Source organism: Rhinolophus ferrumequinum, unplaced genomic scaffold, assembly GCF_004115265.2.
Source record: "Rhinolophus ferrumequinum isolate MPI-CBG mRhiFer1 unplaced genomic scaffold, mRhiFer1_v1.p scaffold_84_arrow_ctg1, whole genome shotgun sequence".
Lineage (NCBI taxonomy): Eukaryota > Metazoa > Chordata > Mammalia > Chiroptera > Rhinolophidae > Rhinolophus > Rhinolophus ferrumequinum.
Genome location: NW_022680440.1, coordinates 1,302,529 through 1,318,677, shown reverse-complemented (window position 1 = coordinate 1,318,677; position 16,149 = coordinate 1,302,529). Strand labels below are relative to the sequence as shown.

The 16,149-nt window shown below is 53.4% G+C and overlaps 1 protein-coding gene across 1 annotated transcript in view; it reads left to right on the top strand.

Moving 5' to 3' along the window:
* Positions 1 to 3,164, top strand: part of HS6ST1 (heparan sulfate 6-O-sulfotransferase 1) — a 44,646-nt gene extending 41,482 nt beyond the window's left edge. Inside the window, exon 2 of the mRNA XM_033102312.1 lies at positions 2,061 to 3,164. Coding sequence (XP_032958203.1) covers positions 2,061 to 2,769 — 709 coding nt within the window. The 3' untranslated portion in view covers positions 2,770 to 3,164. The remainder of the gene's footprint in view (positions 1 to 2,060) is intronic.
* Positions 3,165 to 16,149: the final 12,985 nt, after the last annotated feature.

Genomic DNA, 16,149 nt, shown 5'->3' with positions numbered 1-16,149 from the left:
GAGAGGGCCAAGAGGAGTCCCAGTCACAGAGGGACTGGGAGGGCACAGGTGGGCCTTTGTTCTTCTACCAAGGGTGACAAGAGCCCCTGAAGTGTGTGCCAGAGGAGCTTGGGGGGATTCATATTTGGGCCACAAGTTACTCTCTCTGGAGGGGCTGGAACATGAGCTACTTGCACAAGCCAGTACAAGTGGTCACTGCCTGGGCTGGAGCACGGCACATGGGGAGGATGCTCTAGAGCAGATGGGGGCCTGTCGGGCTCACCCCTCGGCCTGGCCCAGACAGCAGCTGGTGAGGTGGAGCCCAGACCTGAGGCAGAGTGCAGACAGAACTCAGGCTTCGGGGCAGGGGCGGGAGTCAACATACCCATTTTGCTCTTTAGTCCTTGCTAAAAAAGAAGCTCTTGACTTTCTCCCCCCAGCCTTTGGTGGGCCCTCAGCCCCTGGGGTGCCTTCTGTCCAAGCCCTGGCCCCACTGTCTGTTGGAAACTCTCAGTGGTAGAGCCTGGCTCTGCCTTGCCCATCCCCGAGTGGCTCAGCCCCAATGGGTGCCTTGGGGACTGTCCAGGGCAGCCAGCAGCTGCCCTGTCTCTTCCTCAGCAATCTGAGCATAGCCAGACCAGTCTTTCCATCTGCCGCCTGGAGCCATCAGCTAGCTGCCTCTCCTGTTCAGGAGCCCGAGCCTTCTAAAGGAGGTGTTTCAGAGCTGCTAGCCTGAGGTTTTCTGGTTGAGCTCCCCTTAGGCTGGGGTGACCTCCACTGGTGCTCTGCCACGTTTGCCCTTGCCAGTTACTTCACCCACCCACCAGGGCCCCCTTACCCCTGGTCAGGTCAAGGAAATGCCAGCAGACATTGTGCCCCGAGGCTCTCCCAGAGAGCAGTGTGAGGAATGAATGAGTCGGGCACTCTTGTTTGGCCTCAACAAGGAGAGGGCAATGTGGGTACACGTCCATGTTGCCATCCGGGACATACAGGGGGTGGGGGAGGTCCAGCCTGGGTCTTCTCCCCCCGAGAGTGGTGTGTGGGGCCCAGAGGGCTCCTGCTGCCTGCTTTCAATCAAGGACATTACAGGCTGCCCACCCCAGGCCCTCATTCTCCTTGGCCTGAGGCCCACCACCATGCAGTCAGCCAGCTCAGCCAGCTCTGGAGGAGGGGCCTCCAAGAATAGCTGTAGACCCCTCCAGGTGGACCCACATACACCAGGCCTGTCACAGGAACCTCTGGCATCTGCCCCATGGCTCACGGTGTCCTGGTGCCATAGGGCCAGTCATAGCATGCCCTGCAGGGACATGAATGATACTTGGCTCCTGTCACAGGAGGGGTGTTGGGTAGAGCCTTCCTTGAGTCCTTTCGTCCATGGTACGGACACTACTCCCTTATGGTGGGGAAGTGACATCTTGAGGGATGCCCAGCTCTGTGGTACTGGAACAGTTTTGGGGAGACAACACAAATCACAGATTACAGCTCACCCTGGGGTCCTGGGCTGCGGGTCTGCTGGTGTCCTCCCCCACTGGGCCTCCTGGGAACCTGGCGTAGGAGGGTGTGCCTAGAGGGAGACCCTGACCCAGGCCTGCCCGTGCAGCCTGGGACTATGTGTGACTTCTGCTGAGTGGCGCTTTGGGCAGCACTGAGCCTTGCTACTGAACAGCTTTTTAAACCACTGGTTCCAGGCCGTGTGGGCTCTGGGGCCACCCTTCTCCACCTGCATCAGGGTAAAGCCAGGTTGTCCCTCCTGAGGTGTGAGCAGGCAGGAGGGTATGCCTGGGCTCGGGGAAAGGCCTCCAGGGGAGCCCTTGGGCCTTTGGGAGGGCACTGAGGCCAGGCACTGCCGAGACTACAATGGTCATACTGCAGCCATGATGGTGGCTAGGTTTCTCATTCAGAAGTGGTCATTTTGAGATCTAAACATCGGAGGGGAAGTCACTTGTCTGTGTTCCCAGAGTATAGACTCCAGGCAGTCAGACTTGGGGTTCCAGCCCCCTCCCTCCTTCACCCCATAACGGTCCCTGCACAGCCAGCAGCCTTGCACCCTGACCTTACCTCCTGTCCCCATCTCATTGCAGGAAGTTCTACTACATCACCCTGCTGCGAGACCCGGTGTCCCGCTACCTGAGTGAGTGGCGGCACGTGCAGCGGGGCGCCACGTGGAAGACGTCTCTGCACATGTGTGACGGGCGCACGCCCACACCCGAGGAGCTGCCGCCCTGCTACGAGGGCACGGACTGGTCGGGCTGCACGCTGCAGGAGTTCATGGACTGCCCCTACAACCTGGCCAACAACCGCCAGGTGCGCATGCTGGCCGACCTGAGCCTGGTGGGCTGCTACAACCTGTCCTTCATCCCCGAGGGCAAGCGGGCCCAGCTGCTGCTGGAGAGTGCCAAGAAGAACCTGCGGGGCATGGCCTTCTTCGGCCTGACGGAGTTCCAGCGCAAGACGCAGTACCTGTTCGAGCGGACGTTCAACCTCAAGTTCATCCGGCCCTTCATGCAGTACAATAGCACGAGGGCAGGAGGCGTGGAGGTGGACGAGGATACGATCCGGCGTATCGAGGAGCTCAACGACCTGGACATGCAGCTCTATGACTACGCCCGGGACCTTTTCCAGCAGCGCTACCAGTACAAGCGGCAGCTGGAGCGCAGGGAGCAGCGCCTGCGCAGCCGCGAGGAGCGCCTGCTGCACCGCGCCAAAGAGGCACCGCCTCGCGAGGACGCCGAGGAGCCGGGCCGCGTGCCCACCGAGGACTACATGAGCCACATCATCGAGAAGTGGTAGTGGCGGCCCGTGGGGAGGCTCCTGGGGCGCTCGGCACAGGGAGGTGGAATCAGACGGATGGCGTACGCGGGCCTGCCCAGAACCCTACGGGGAGAGAGTCCCAGATCCGCTCGCCAGAGGCAGATGCGTCCTGAACAAACACCTGGGAGTAGAACCTGGGAGTAGAACCCAGCCGAGTCGGTTCTCACCGTTTCTTCCCAGCCCGGGGTCTGCGAAACCAACCTGTGCCGCCGCCCATTGGCTCAGAGGAAAGCCCGCTTGAAGGACACCCCAGTCAGGCCTGCACAGACCGGGGGCAAGGGGCGTCCCTGCTCTCCAGGTCCCCACCTCACTGTCACAACAGCCGAGTTTGAAGACAAGGAAAGGCAGTGGAGCCGAGAGTGGGGAGTGTGTCCCACGCCTGCCCTGCACATCCCCCCTCTCCCGGCACTAGCTGGTAGGAATTCGCCAGGCTCGGGCCATCCCAGCAGCCCCTCGGCCTCCAGTGGCCCCCTTGCCCCAGGCGTTTATGAAGCCCCTTCCCCAGGAACACAGGCAGCCATTTGAGGTATTGTCAGGAATGGAGCTCCACGCTTGCCCACCTTCAATGTCAGGGCCAGCCGTCTGAAGCCAAGAAGACTCTAGTCCGGCCCATGGGTAGCCCCTCCCCTCCCTGGCTTCCTGCTTTGGGTCAGGAGATCAGCGGACACCTCCTGGCCTGGGCCCTTCCACTTTCCACAGTCCTCAGGCTGAGGAGGCTGGGGCGGGGGGTGGCTGGGGCTGGGAATGGGCCTCACACTGCACTGCCCCTTGCCGCCTTCCATAGGCAGGCAGAGGGCATCCAGGAGTGGCAAGGCTATGTCCGAGCTGGCCTTTGGGGTAACCACCCAGTTAGACCAGCTCAGACAGGAAGGGGGATGGAAATCGAGGGCTCCCTTGCCCCATTCTCTTTTCTGACCCCTGGGACTTGTCAGTGTAATGCCCCAGCCCCAAGCCATCACTTGGACATTTATTCAGGGCTCATACCCGATGACTCCCACCACCCGATGTATAAAAGTCCAGGTAAGCCTCCACTGGCAGGAACACACGGACCACAGCTGCTGCCCATGAGCCATACCTCAAGCATGGTGGTTCTGGATGGCCAAGAAAAGGGACTGGGCTTTCAGATTCTCAGTAGGGTGGGAAGGAACGGCTCTGGGTGGCTCTCTGATATGCAGATTCACAGCCCTGCACGCTGAGCTCTCCCTGCATTTCCCTGCCCTACCCTTCCCCCACCACCACCCACCCCCAAGCCGGTCATGCACTGTTTCCAGCAGCCCTGCAGAGTGGAGAAGCCATGTTACACTTTACCCATGCCCATTCTGTCCTATGCTCAAGAAGGCCAGGTCAGGGCCTTATCTGGGGGTGCCCTCCCCGAATGAGGCCCAAAACCTGTGTTCTGGGATGCTGGGTGTGAGCCCCACACTGATGGTGACAGGTGCCCCATCTCTCCAGAAAAGGAAGCACATGTGCCCCGAGTGCCACAGGCCACCTGGCAGCGGGCTGGCAAGGGCAGCAGCTTCATAGGCAGATCCCGCCAGCAGTTGCCTGCCCCTGGTTCCTTCTGCCACCCCAGCTGTCTCACCAGGGAGTGAGGAGTGGGGGAGCAAGGAACCTTCTGTAGCTCAGGAAAAGCCAACTTGGTGTCAAATGAGGTGGCTGCCCAGGAGGAATTGGCTTTAGTCTTTGCTTGTCTGGCATAAGGGCTCCGCCTTGCAGCTTCCTACACTGGCCACTTCATCTTGTAGTTCAAGGACAGAGCAGTCAGCAGGCCATGATGAGCACCGTGCCAGCCCAACCGAGGACCACCCCCAGGATTGGGCACATCGTGCTAAGGAGGCAGCACCCAGGTGACTTAATGGCTCTTGCAGAAGAAAGTGAAGGACAGCGTGGGGGTGGGGATCTGCTCAGAGGCTCAGCATTTGGGGCAGGTAGCTCCAGGGAGGAGGGGGGTGTGTTCACAAGAGCTCTGGGGCCTTTGGCCTCCCGTCAGGAAGTGGCCAACTCCAGGGTATAAGTGGAGAGTTCAGGCCCATTCTGCCTGAGGCCTGGCCGAGAAAATGGCTCTCCTTACTGCGGGCCTGAGCGTAGGCTCTGTTCTGTACATACTGGAATGTTTCAACGTATGGCCTGTTGTCTCCGTTCACACGGAAACATGGGTCTCTCCTCAGTTGCTTTGCTGCATCTAGAAAACAGTCCTCCGGGCAGCACCTAGGCTGAGCTGCCCAGAGATGCAATGCCCCTCGGCCCTTCTGGGCTCCAGTCTGGCACTTTCCACTAGGCCACCTGCTTTGGGGTGAAGGTTCCTTGTGCCTACAACATCTCCAATGCCAGGGCTGGGCTCCACAAACAGAATGGGGCGGCCCCACCCAGGGCCCTTCCCAGGGCTGAAAGGACAGAAGAAACACGCAGTGAGCGAGCCACTCACTCCCCACACAGGCCTGCAATGTCCCCTCCTGGACGAGGAACCAGGGACGACAGAATTGTGCGAGCAATGAGTCTGAACTTTTGGGGAACTGGAAGTGTTTAACTTGAACCCAGGAGCGTTTAAAGCTTTATTTATTTATAGCTTCTTAAAAAAAACAAAACAAAAAAAGTGTTGAGAAGAAATCTTTTGGTTATTCATACAAAAAATGAGTTGATGGAAAAGCAAGTCGTAATCATCTAATTGTTTTTGTCTAGGGCAAGAGTGAATGTTAGCAGATGAAATAAACCGTGAAAAGGAGCCGCTGGTGTGCTGTGGTCTGTGGTGACATAGTCCGCCCGGCGTGCTGTGGCAGGGACCTTCTGGTTTGATTTTCAAAATGATCTGTGAGCACAGGGCCCGATGCAGGAACAGAGGGAGTTCCCTCAGGCCATGAGGGACAAGTTAACACTGTTTCACTAGGTAGTGCTTTGTGACAATGAAAGATGCGATTCTCATCACCACAAAGAACAATTTAGTAATCATTACCTGCAGAACTTGAGAAGATGAACTCAGTCGAAAGGCAGGATGACAGATACAGACACCATCTACTTGCTTTCTCAGTGACCTCTCCCTCGAGTGGTTCGGACCGCAAGGCCTGAGGGGGTCCCTCCTTCTCCACCTTCGTAGTATCTCTACCTGGAATCTGACCCCATAAAGTCCACGTGGGACAAGGAATTGGGGGAAGGAGCCAGGTGTGTCAAGCTTCCGACCCACGCTGCCTGCAGAGAAAGGGAAGGTCAGGCCTCCCAAGCGAATGAAGGGCCGAGCAGAAACCCTGGAAATAGAGTCACAGCCAGTACCCACGCAGCCCCACCTTCTGGTCACCAGAGCTGTGTCTCTTACGTGGGGGAGACAGAGACACACGTGGCTGCCCCTTACACCCCACACTCAGATCCAAATACAGAGCAAGGGAAGAGCAGAGACAGACTCCAAAGGGGACCCAATGTGGAGAGACCTACACAGAGACCACTCCGGGAACATCTCATTTGGTTCCCTCAGCCCAGTCCTCAGGAACCCATGATGGAAGGGCCCTCCACTCGGGGAGCTCCATTCAGCTCCGCAGGGCCAGTGTGTGAGCACACAGAGGTGAGAGAAGTCCTAAGAACATACCCCCCCAGGTGGGGGTTTTCATCCTCCTACCTGTATTAAAGGGGGAGGCCCTTCCAAGTCCCCTGAGCCTGAGGCCCAGGCGGCTCTCGTCCCTGCGCAGCCCTCGCCGAGGCCTGCACTCAGTGTAGCCTCCCTGTGTCCCTGCACCCATGGCCCTCTGGCCTCCCGCACTACGGGCAAGCCTGCTTGTGCCTTGGGTCTCCGGTTCTCACTGCTCCCCCTCCCCTCGTGTCCAGCTGCTGCCGCGCCCCATCCACTGCACCCCTACTTCCCTTGCTGTCCCTTCTTCACACCCGAAACTCCAGCTGTGACCAGGAGCTGCCACTTCCTGGGGTGGGCCTGCCACCTACATGCTTTCCCTGGGTGTACACCCCCAAGCACTTACCCTCACATGGCGCTCTGCCTGGTTCATTTCTCTTCCTAAGGGATGTCCTGCCCTGCCTGAGCTTGGTCCCTCCCCTTTGTGATGGCTTAGAGAGGAGCCGGTCCTCTGGCGCCCAGAGCACTCAGGCTCCCTGGGGGCTGTTGGCCAACCCCGAGGGAAGGGAAACCCACAGCCCTCTCCAGGGGCACGTACTTGGTCTCTGGGACCTCCAAGACTCGGAGCCCTCGGGGGCACTGGTTGCATGGATGTCATAGGGACACTTTGCCCAGACCCTTTCTGGTGGACCAGGTCCCCTCCCCACAAACTCCTGCCCTAGTGGACCAGGGTAGGCACCCAGCTCCCTTGACAAGGCCTGGCTTGGAGGGCTACACCTCGTGGTCCAAGGAGACTTCTTGCTGTGGGGAGCCTGGTCTTGGCTCCCCTCCATGCTACAGCAGAGAAAACTTAAGAACAACTTTGTTGTCAGATCGGAGTTCAGATTCCGGCTGGGGCACTGACCCGCTGTTTGCCCTGCTCTGTGAAATGAGAAAGTGCTGTAAGGATCCACCTGCTTCTGGAGGAACAATCAGGCCTTGAAGAGGCAGACCTTGTGCTATCCCTCATCTGTCTCCAGCCCTAACCACGGACAGGCTGCTTGGAGGGCACTTGTTAGAAGCAATGTCCTGACCCTCCCCACGACCAGCTCAGTCACGTCCACTGCACTGCCCACCAGCAGAGCAAAGCCACCTGGAATTCAACTTCCCACGGGCATACCTAAGGACTATCCTGTTTTTCCTTTTTTCCCCTCAAATGACCTTGACAACTTTTCAGGTCCTCCACCGGCCAGCCCCATCTATCCCCCCCGATCAGCACCATCTTGTTTTCTGCCCCTACGAGGTGGATGGGTCACTCAGCCTTCTGTCCCGCCAAACAGATACAAAAGACCACCTTGGCAGACGTTGCTGGGCCTCCCACCCCACTCCATTCCCAGCCCAGCCCCCCCCAGGCCTCAGGCCTTCTGAGCGAGGGCCTCAGGCTTCAGGTAGGACCTGGGTTCCAGGGGAGGCCCAGTGGTGTCTAAACTCACACAGCACTGCCCAGCCTTGCCCCCAAACATGCCCTTTTTAAAGAAATAGCTCACACCCTGACTTTGTTTCCTTTCCCTCTGAAGTGTGATTTGATTTTTTAAAATTTGTCCATTTTACTTAACAGTCTCTGCTGGTTAGAACCAGAGTGTTGGGGCTCCCCCTGTCCTCTCTGGGTGGCATTGGGGCCCAGGGGACATTCCTGTCCCCCAGTGATGGGTGGCAGGGTGCTCACATATGGCCACCTTGTCACCACGGCCATCTGCCCGTGGCCATGACCACCAGTCTGTCCTCATGGCTCCGCTGCAGAGTGTCCAGGGCAATCAGAGCTCAGTGTCACCCTCTTGGCTTGGGTGAGGCATAGAGATCCCTCCTGGGTCCAATCTGTCCCCTCTGATGCTCTAATGACAAGCCCCACCTCAGCTTTCTTGTCCCTGTTGCCCTTCTCTCCACCCCTCCCCCTGCCACAGGTTACTTCCCCCACCACCATGGGTATGGGGTTCTTAACCTCCCCACAACAGACCACCTCCCCGCCAGCCACGGGAGGCCCGCTCTCTGTAAATTTACCACACTGCCATTTCCATGCCACTGCAGCTGATCTTCCTGCAACTGGGCTGGGTGTTGTCCCCCCTTTCTGCTTCCTTCGCCCATCCACGCTGTGAGGCCTAGCCCTGGCAAAGGCCGTGGGCTGAGCCCTGAGGCCCAGGGTGCCTCCCCTTCCTCTCTGCCTGACGGCTCCCCACCTCCAGTGCCCCTGGAGCTTCTCACAGTCTTCTCCGACGGGCCCATCCTCACCGGGCCCCTTCTCCTGCCCTGCTTTCTCGCTCATGGGAACTCTGGGAAAGGAAGTGTAGGGACTGTGGGAAACACTTCTTTCTTAAACAAAAGCTAAGCATTCAAGACTTGACCTCTCCAAGACTTAAGGAGCCAGCCTGGCTCCTCGAGGCTCAGCTGGTTAGCAGTGCGGCTTTGTTCTGAATGGTGCTGCCCTTCCTGGGAGGCACGAGGCTGGATGCAGGGCTCCGGGAGCTCCAAGCAGGCTTGTTGGTTGAGTTGCTGAACACATTAGTTCAGTGCTTTCACAGGGCCATCTCGAGGGAGGGCCCGTGGTGTGACAGCCGCACACACTGCGGGTGCTTGCTACAAAGGGCCCTGAGCTCCAGCAAGAGGGCTTCCAGTTGAATAACTCACACATTGTTCTTTAGGAAGCAGCTTAAAAGCGCAGCCCAGCCTGTGCTTCCGGAGCAGGCCGAGAGGTACTGCCCAGGACCGGCCTGGAGTCTCTGCCCATTCTCAGCTGGCACTCCACATAGGAAGTCATTTTTCCACTCCAAAGCATTTAAAACTCGGGCATCACAGCAGAGCCTGCTACTTGTCCCTTGATATTTGTCTTCCCCTCCATCCTGACATGTCAGTGGGAGCACAGCCAGCCAGGGTCAAGACCACACTTCCCAGTCCCTCACAGTGAGATGTGGCTGTAGCACTAAATTCTGGCCAACTGTGCAAGAGGAGATGACACTCACAGCTTCGGGAAACAATCCTGAAAGAGAAGCAGTGTGCCCTTCTCTCTTCCATCCTCCTGCCTAACGGCTAGATGAGGCTGTGATGGCTGGAAGTAAAGCAGCCGTCTTGAGTCACAAAGCAGAAGCCTGTGTTGAGGACGGGAGAGCAACAAGGTAGGTCCCTGATGACCATGGAACCACCCCACCAGCTTTGGGCTGCCTACCTAGACATTCCATTCACGTAGGAGAGAAATAAATATGTATCTTAGTTAAGCTGCTGCTCGTTGGGGTTTCTGTCACTCTCAACTAAACCTAATCCTCACAATGATGGGCCCCATGGCATGGACACCAAAGGTGGTGTTTCTGCAACGGAAACAGCTGCAGGCAGCAGCTCAAGTGACAACAGCTCATTCCACCAGCTGCTGGGAACGTTCTGCTTCAGGTTTACCCACCTGCGGCTCCTGGCATCATACACATGGACGTGTTACGATGCAGAATACCCATTTGCACTTTTTGAATTTTGAAACGTGAATGAAATAGGTGGCTGAAAATAAAAACAAAAGCAAAATGGAAGATAACTGCTAAATTCATGATTTTCTCAGAATTCAAAGAACAGGGAGAAGGTAGGACTCAGGTTGGAGGGATAAAGGAACTCCAACTTTATCTGTAACATTTTACGTGTTACAGTTAGAAAACAGGCAAATAAAAGAATAACAGCTGTCACTGCTGGGTGTCCATGTGGGGGTTGTTGTAGTATTATTCTTTGTACTTCTCTTTATGGTTTCATGTTCCTCAAAATAAAGCCACCCGTGTGGCTTACAAGCTTACACGTGAGGCAGTGCAGGAGCTCAGGCTGCTACTCAGGCTTCAGGCTCCTGAAACAGGAAGGGAGCCCGACAGCCTGGCCCAAGAACTTGCAGGCTGAGCTGTGGGGCTGAGGGACGTGGCGTTGAGCACTCATTGCTGTCGTTTTGCTGCATGAGTTGTATTGTGATCCTGCTGCTCCCCAGTGTGAGCCCGGTCTCCCTCACACAACTGTTTGTCCCCTTCAGCAGAGCCCCAAGTACAGGTAGGGTCCCCATATGACCCCTCTTACCACCTGGCGTGGGGTGCCTCACTACTGACACCTGGTGGAGGCTTATCCCAGCTGGTAGGAATGGGAGTCCTCGCCCCCTCCTGGGCCGGCTTTGACACCGCCCAGAGGGGCACTGGGCTTGTAGAGTCCAGGATCACCACTTGGCTTTGCCAGTGGGAGTGGGGGAGGGGGGGCACAGAGCGTCCTGTGGCCTTTGCCTGCAGTGAGTGGTTATTGCCTAAAACTTTTCTGTTTGGTCTTGGCTAAGAGAGCGGGTGTTCTTGGGGCTTTTCTATCTATGCCCATTGGCATCTCTGGGCTGCTGGCTGCTTCTGCTCCAATTCTGGGACACACGAGGCAAAAAAAAAACCCAGGAACTCATAGCATGTCATTCCTTGGGCCTCAAGGTCCCTCACTGGTCTGTCTTCTTTTCTCTACATTTTAGGGTCTAGATAGATAGATCATAGATACATAGATATAGATGGTATGTTGTATAATATAATATCTATCATATATATGATACACACACACCATATATATATATCTGCATCTCTATCTCTACGAAATATGCAGTGTTTTCCGTAGTACTTAACAGGAGCACTAGAGAAAAGTATGTCCACTCCACATTCCCAGCAGAAGCTTCCTCACCAGAAGAATTTTATTTTTATTTCAATGAAGCTGCCTCTGGACATGGTTATTCTTAACCCAGCACAGCCACCAACATTTCCTTCGATCAATTTAAAGGAGGCTCCGTGAGGAAGGACCGCAGGCACGGTCTTGAGAAAGTTGATCCGAGGAAAAACATAACTGTATCAGGTCCCGATGTTCCCACCTTCTGCCAGCAAACCCCGACTCAGATCACCCCTCCTGACAGGCTATTTCTGAGTTTCCCCAGCAAGAGGAAGGACCAACATCGTTCACAAGGCCAGAGCCATCTGTTCGAGGGCCCAGGCAAGCAGTAGGACCACTGCCTTCCTTTTCTCTGCAATTACCTCTTTGGTTCTTTTTTAGCTCATTTAGGGGACCCGCTCCATGGAAGGCCACTATGAGCTCTACGCGCTGGCTTTTCCTGCACGGGGCCTGGCCTCCCTTCAGGGCTGGGCTCACTGTGGGACCTTGTCACACGAAGTTGAGTGACAGGAAGGGCACTGAGCCAGGGAGGGGGCCCCATGGGCTCCTGCCTCACCCCAACTCTGCTCATGTTTTCATGGCTCAGGAAGGGAGGGGCTCCCGTGATGCCCCCACTGCCCTCAGGCCAGTCCTCACAGGCTCTCCTTTCACACTCACCCTTGAATGTCACTCTGGTCCTGAACTTACCAGCCTGGGAACTGGTGTGAAACTCTACCTCCAGCCCCTCCACATGCCAGCTTTGGGGCAAAAATGCTTCCTCTCCGTGAATATGTGTTTCTAGCATAAAATGAGCAGTCAGATGAGATTTGAGATGCAAGTAGGTCACAGCTGCCTGGACCTCCCTGTGAGATGGCATCTGTAACTGGAGCATTAATGGCCCCGGCTGGAAGAGGAACCGTCTCCTGGAATCCCAAGGGCATTGACGCCCAGTGGCCTGGTGGGACCTGTGAATGAGACGCCCGTCACTGTCCTTCACACCCTCATGCACATTCTGCAGCTTCCTAGAATCAGCTCCTAAACACACCGCTTGCCGTTGGATTCTCACTTGGGTTCTATCTGGGGGAACACAAACCTAGAGACCCTGACTCCAGGGCAGCCTCCAGAAGTCCTCTTTCCATGTTGCTTCTCCCTTGATGGAGCCACAGGAGGGCTGAGGGGAGGAAAGCCAGCTTCCTCACACCCCCAGCCTGAGGGTCAGGCCTACAAGGAGCCAGAAGTCTGGCACTGCTAGGAGTGACCACCTCATGCGGCTCCGGGGCTACTACAGAAAAGAGTGTCCCGGGCTGTTCCCTGCTCATAGCCATATCACAAAACCCCCTTCTTTAGAGCAGCTCAGTCAGGCCAGGCCCCAAGAAAAAAATAAAGGTAGAGGCGGGTGGGGTGGGGCAAAACAAGCCTGGTTGTACTTGCTAGAGATAACAGGAGAGACATGCCTTGTGGACGGGCAAACCACAGCTGTGTGTTCATGTTCTGTGTGTTATGTGCTAGATATGTGCACATGCTGTATCTATTACATGCTATGCATGTTATATGCTTTGTGCTTCATACCCTATATGTTATATACCGTACATATTATGTACTGTGTTACATGCTACATTAAATGTTGTGTGTTACATGGTATACACGTATGACTAGCGTGTTGTGCTATGCATGTTATACACTGTATGTACGTGTAGCATGTACCATATTATGTTACATGCTATCTGTGTTGTGTGTAATGCATTGTATGCTGTATATGTTGTATATGTTACATGTTATACATATGATGTGCTGTGTATGTCACACATAATATTACTCACTGTGTGCTACATGCTCTGTATTACGCATCATACACGTCAGACCTATGTGTGTTGCATGTTATATGCATATGTTCTATGTACACATGCTATATTGCATGTTGTGCATCTTCTACACTGTGTTACATGTTGTGGTCTGTGCTATACATGTTATACGCCATGGGTGTTCCATGCAACTTCTCGCAGACACTGGCCAGTGGAGTCCAGTCCCCAGGAGGAGGTGCCAGTGGGGGGGCAGGCTGCGCTCTTTGCAGCTCTCAGCTCCCTGTACCCCCTCCTGCAGTTGCTGCAGAGGGTCCCAGGCCCAGCCCAGAGCCTTTGTGGGGAGCAGCTTGTGCTAGCAGCTGGGCTTATTGCACATGTGGCTGCAGTGAGGGCCTTTGTGCTTTTTTACATCTGTGTTATAAAAATGTATGCAATTTCTCTCCCCATCCTCCTGTTGTTAGACATTGGGTTATTTCCAATTTGTAGCTAGTTATGAATGCAGTTGTTATCAAACTATTTACATGGACATATATTTTTATTTTTACTGGGTAAATACCAAAGAGTGGAATTTCTGGGCTATATAAAAGTATATTTTAACTTTATAACAGACTTCCAGTTTTCCAAAGTGTTTGAACTAATCTACCCCAACAGGCAGTGGGTGACAGTTTCCATTGCCCCATATCTTTGCCAAACTTTGTTGATATCAATCTTTCCCATTTTAGACATTCCAGTAGTTGAATAGTGGTATAGCAGGTCCTTGAATAACGTTGTCTCCTTAGATGTTGTTGCATTATAACGTTGATGAGAAGAAAAATATCAGTTCCCAGCCAGGGCCACTGTGTGTGTGGAGTTGGCACGTTTTCCCCAGGTCTGTGTGCTTTTCTCCAGGACTTCCGGTTTCCTCCCACATCCCACAGATGTGCACAGTAAGTGAATTGAAGTGTCCATGTTATTCCAGTTTGAGTGAGTGTGTGTGTATGTGTATGTATGTGGGAGTGTGTGCATGTGAGTGTGTGTGTGAGTGTGTGTGTGACTGAGTGTGTGTGAGTGTGTGTGTGTGTGTGTCTGTGTGTCCTTCAATGGACAGGGTTCCTGCTTTGCACCTTGAGCTGCTATGAGGGGCTTCAGCCACTTGCGACTCTGAACTGGATTGGAAAGTGGGTTGGAAAGTCATTAACTTACTATATGATAGGTTTTTTTTTTATTTTTCTTAAATGTACTCACATTTATTTCAATGTTTAATATTAGAAGTGTTTTTGGTCTTTATTCAAAAGCTTGGTTTTTGTGACCAGAAATATGCTGGAGGAACTTTTGTTTATACCATTAGTGAAATTGGTTTTGTTAGATGTCGTTTTGCTTAAAGTTACAGTTTCCAAGAACCTATCGGTAACGTTAAGTGAGCACTTAACTGTATCTCATGTGATTTTTAATTTTTATCACCTAGATAAGTAATGATATTCAATATCTTTTCATATGCTTGTGGCTATCTTCTTTTGTGAAATGTGTCTTTTGGTGTTTTTTTTTAAATTGAGTTGTTTGTCTTTTTATTAATTTGTATGAATTCTTTATATACTCTTTGTAGGAACCCTTTGTCAAATGTATGTATTATGAATACCTTCTCCCAGTCTTTGGCTTCACTCTCTTGATGAACTTCTTTGATGAAGACAGGTTCTCAATTTTAATAAAGTCTAAATTACTATTTTTTGTTTGTTTTTTGGTTAGTGTTTTTTATGTCTTTTCGGCCAAATAAATGTAAGAATAAATCATACATAAGACTCGCATGAAGCCTACTTAAAAGTATAGGGCATGCCTTTCACCGTTCTTTTCTCTATCCTGCTGCCTAGAGCACAAATGTGATGGTTGGTACAGTAACACACATCTTAGGCAATGAGGCGATCTTGGGAATGGAGCCAGAAAATAGATAGAAAGAGCCTGAGACATCATGAGGACTCCATACTAGCCCTAAAACTGTCTACTTCCAGACTTCTTTTATATGAGACAGAAACAAACTTCTATCTTGTATAAGCCTCTATTGTTTATGACTTGGTTCCTCATAGATGAACCTAATCAAAACTGATATATAAAGAAAGATCAGTTAGCAAACTCACTAATTCCCCTTCTGTTCTCACTTCAGTTTCTAAGTCAGCAGGTCGTAATTCTCATTGTCCATCAGAGTTACTTAGTGAGCTTATAAAAACTGGGATGCCCATGATTTCGGTAGGACCTGGGTGGGAGGCTCAGGAACACCATTTTTTCAGAGAGCATGTAGTCTCCCCAGGAGATGCCCCGTGGGCTGTCAAGGTCGAGAATGGGTGCTTCAAATTAACACTTTATTCTTGACCTGAAAGTGTGGCCATAATGGTCTAAGTGCCTGAGATTTGGCCTTTAGTGATGAAATGAACCAACAAAAATAGATTTATGAGATACAAATAGAAGTAATCTCATGAGTTCTAACTCATGTTGGAAATATAAGGAACACCTGCTAGCCAGCAAAACAAACGAATTAGCTTCTTCAGTGTCCACACACGGTGTGGGACATGCAGCAACGCCCAGGCCCAGGGACCGGAGTGGTCAGCTCCCAGAGGAAAGGCCCTGGGCCAAAACCTCCGTGAGCCTCAGTCCTCCTCTGAAATAGGAATTCTATTAGCAATAACACCTGCCTGACCCCGGGTTGCTGAGGATCAAATAAGATAATGGATTTCGAACGGTCTGGTATGTCACTTCCAGGCAAGTTTCCCGTCTCTGCAGCACAGGCCTGAAAAGACTGTCCCATTGCACAGCACTCTGAGGGGTCACATGCTCAGCCCTGAGTCCTTCAGAGATTGGCCCTGAGCCACCAGACCAAGGCCCAGGCCCCCAGCCACCTAAGCAACTGTCTTATCGTCTTTTAGACCAGACGCCTCAGGAATCAAGTGAAAACTGTTGATGTTCTATCTGGAAAACACAAAGGCCCAGACACATACCCACAAAACGTGCACACAACCTCGGAGTTCACCAGAAACTGAAAGTGAGAACTCCTGTTCCACATTGTGTCACCTCCATTCAGGCCCACAGACAGCAGCCACTCCACGCAATGGGACCCCCTGTTAACTAGGGTGTGGTAGAGAATAAAACTGAGTGGTAAGTCCTCCAAAATGAGTGTGCTCGTGGACAACTTGAGGCCCGTGGCCCTGACACTCACCTCTAACAGGAGGCAGCGCTCTACCGTTGAAAGGGAGGGAGGGTAAGAGGAAGGAATGAAGGAAGAGAGGGAGGAAGGAAGGAAGGAAGGAAGGTAGAAAGGGAGGGAGGGGAAAAGCCAAAGTATTAAGCTTGGCCTACAAGGATGTATTGCATGTCGCGGTCAGC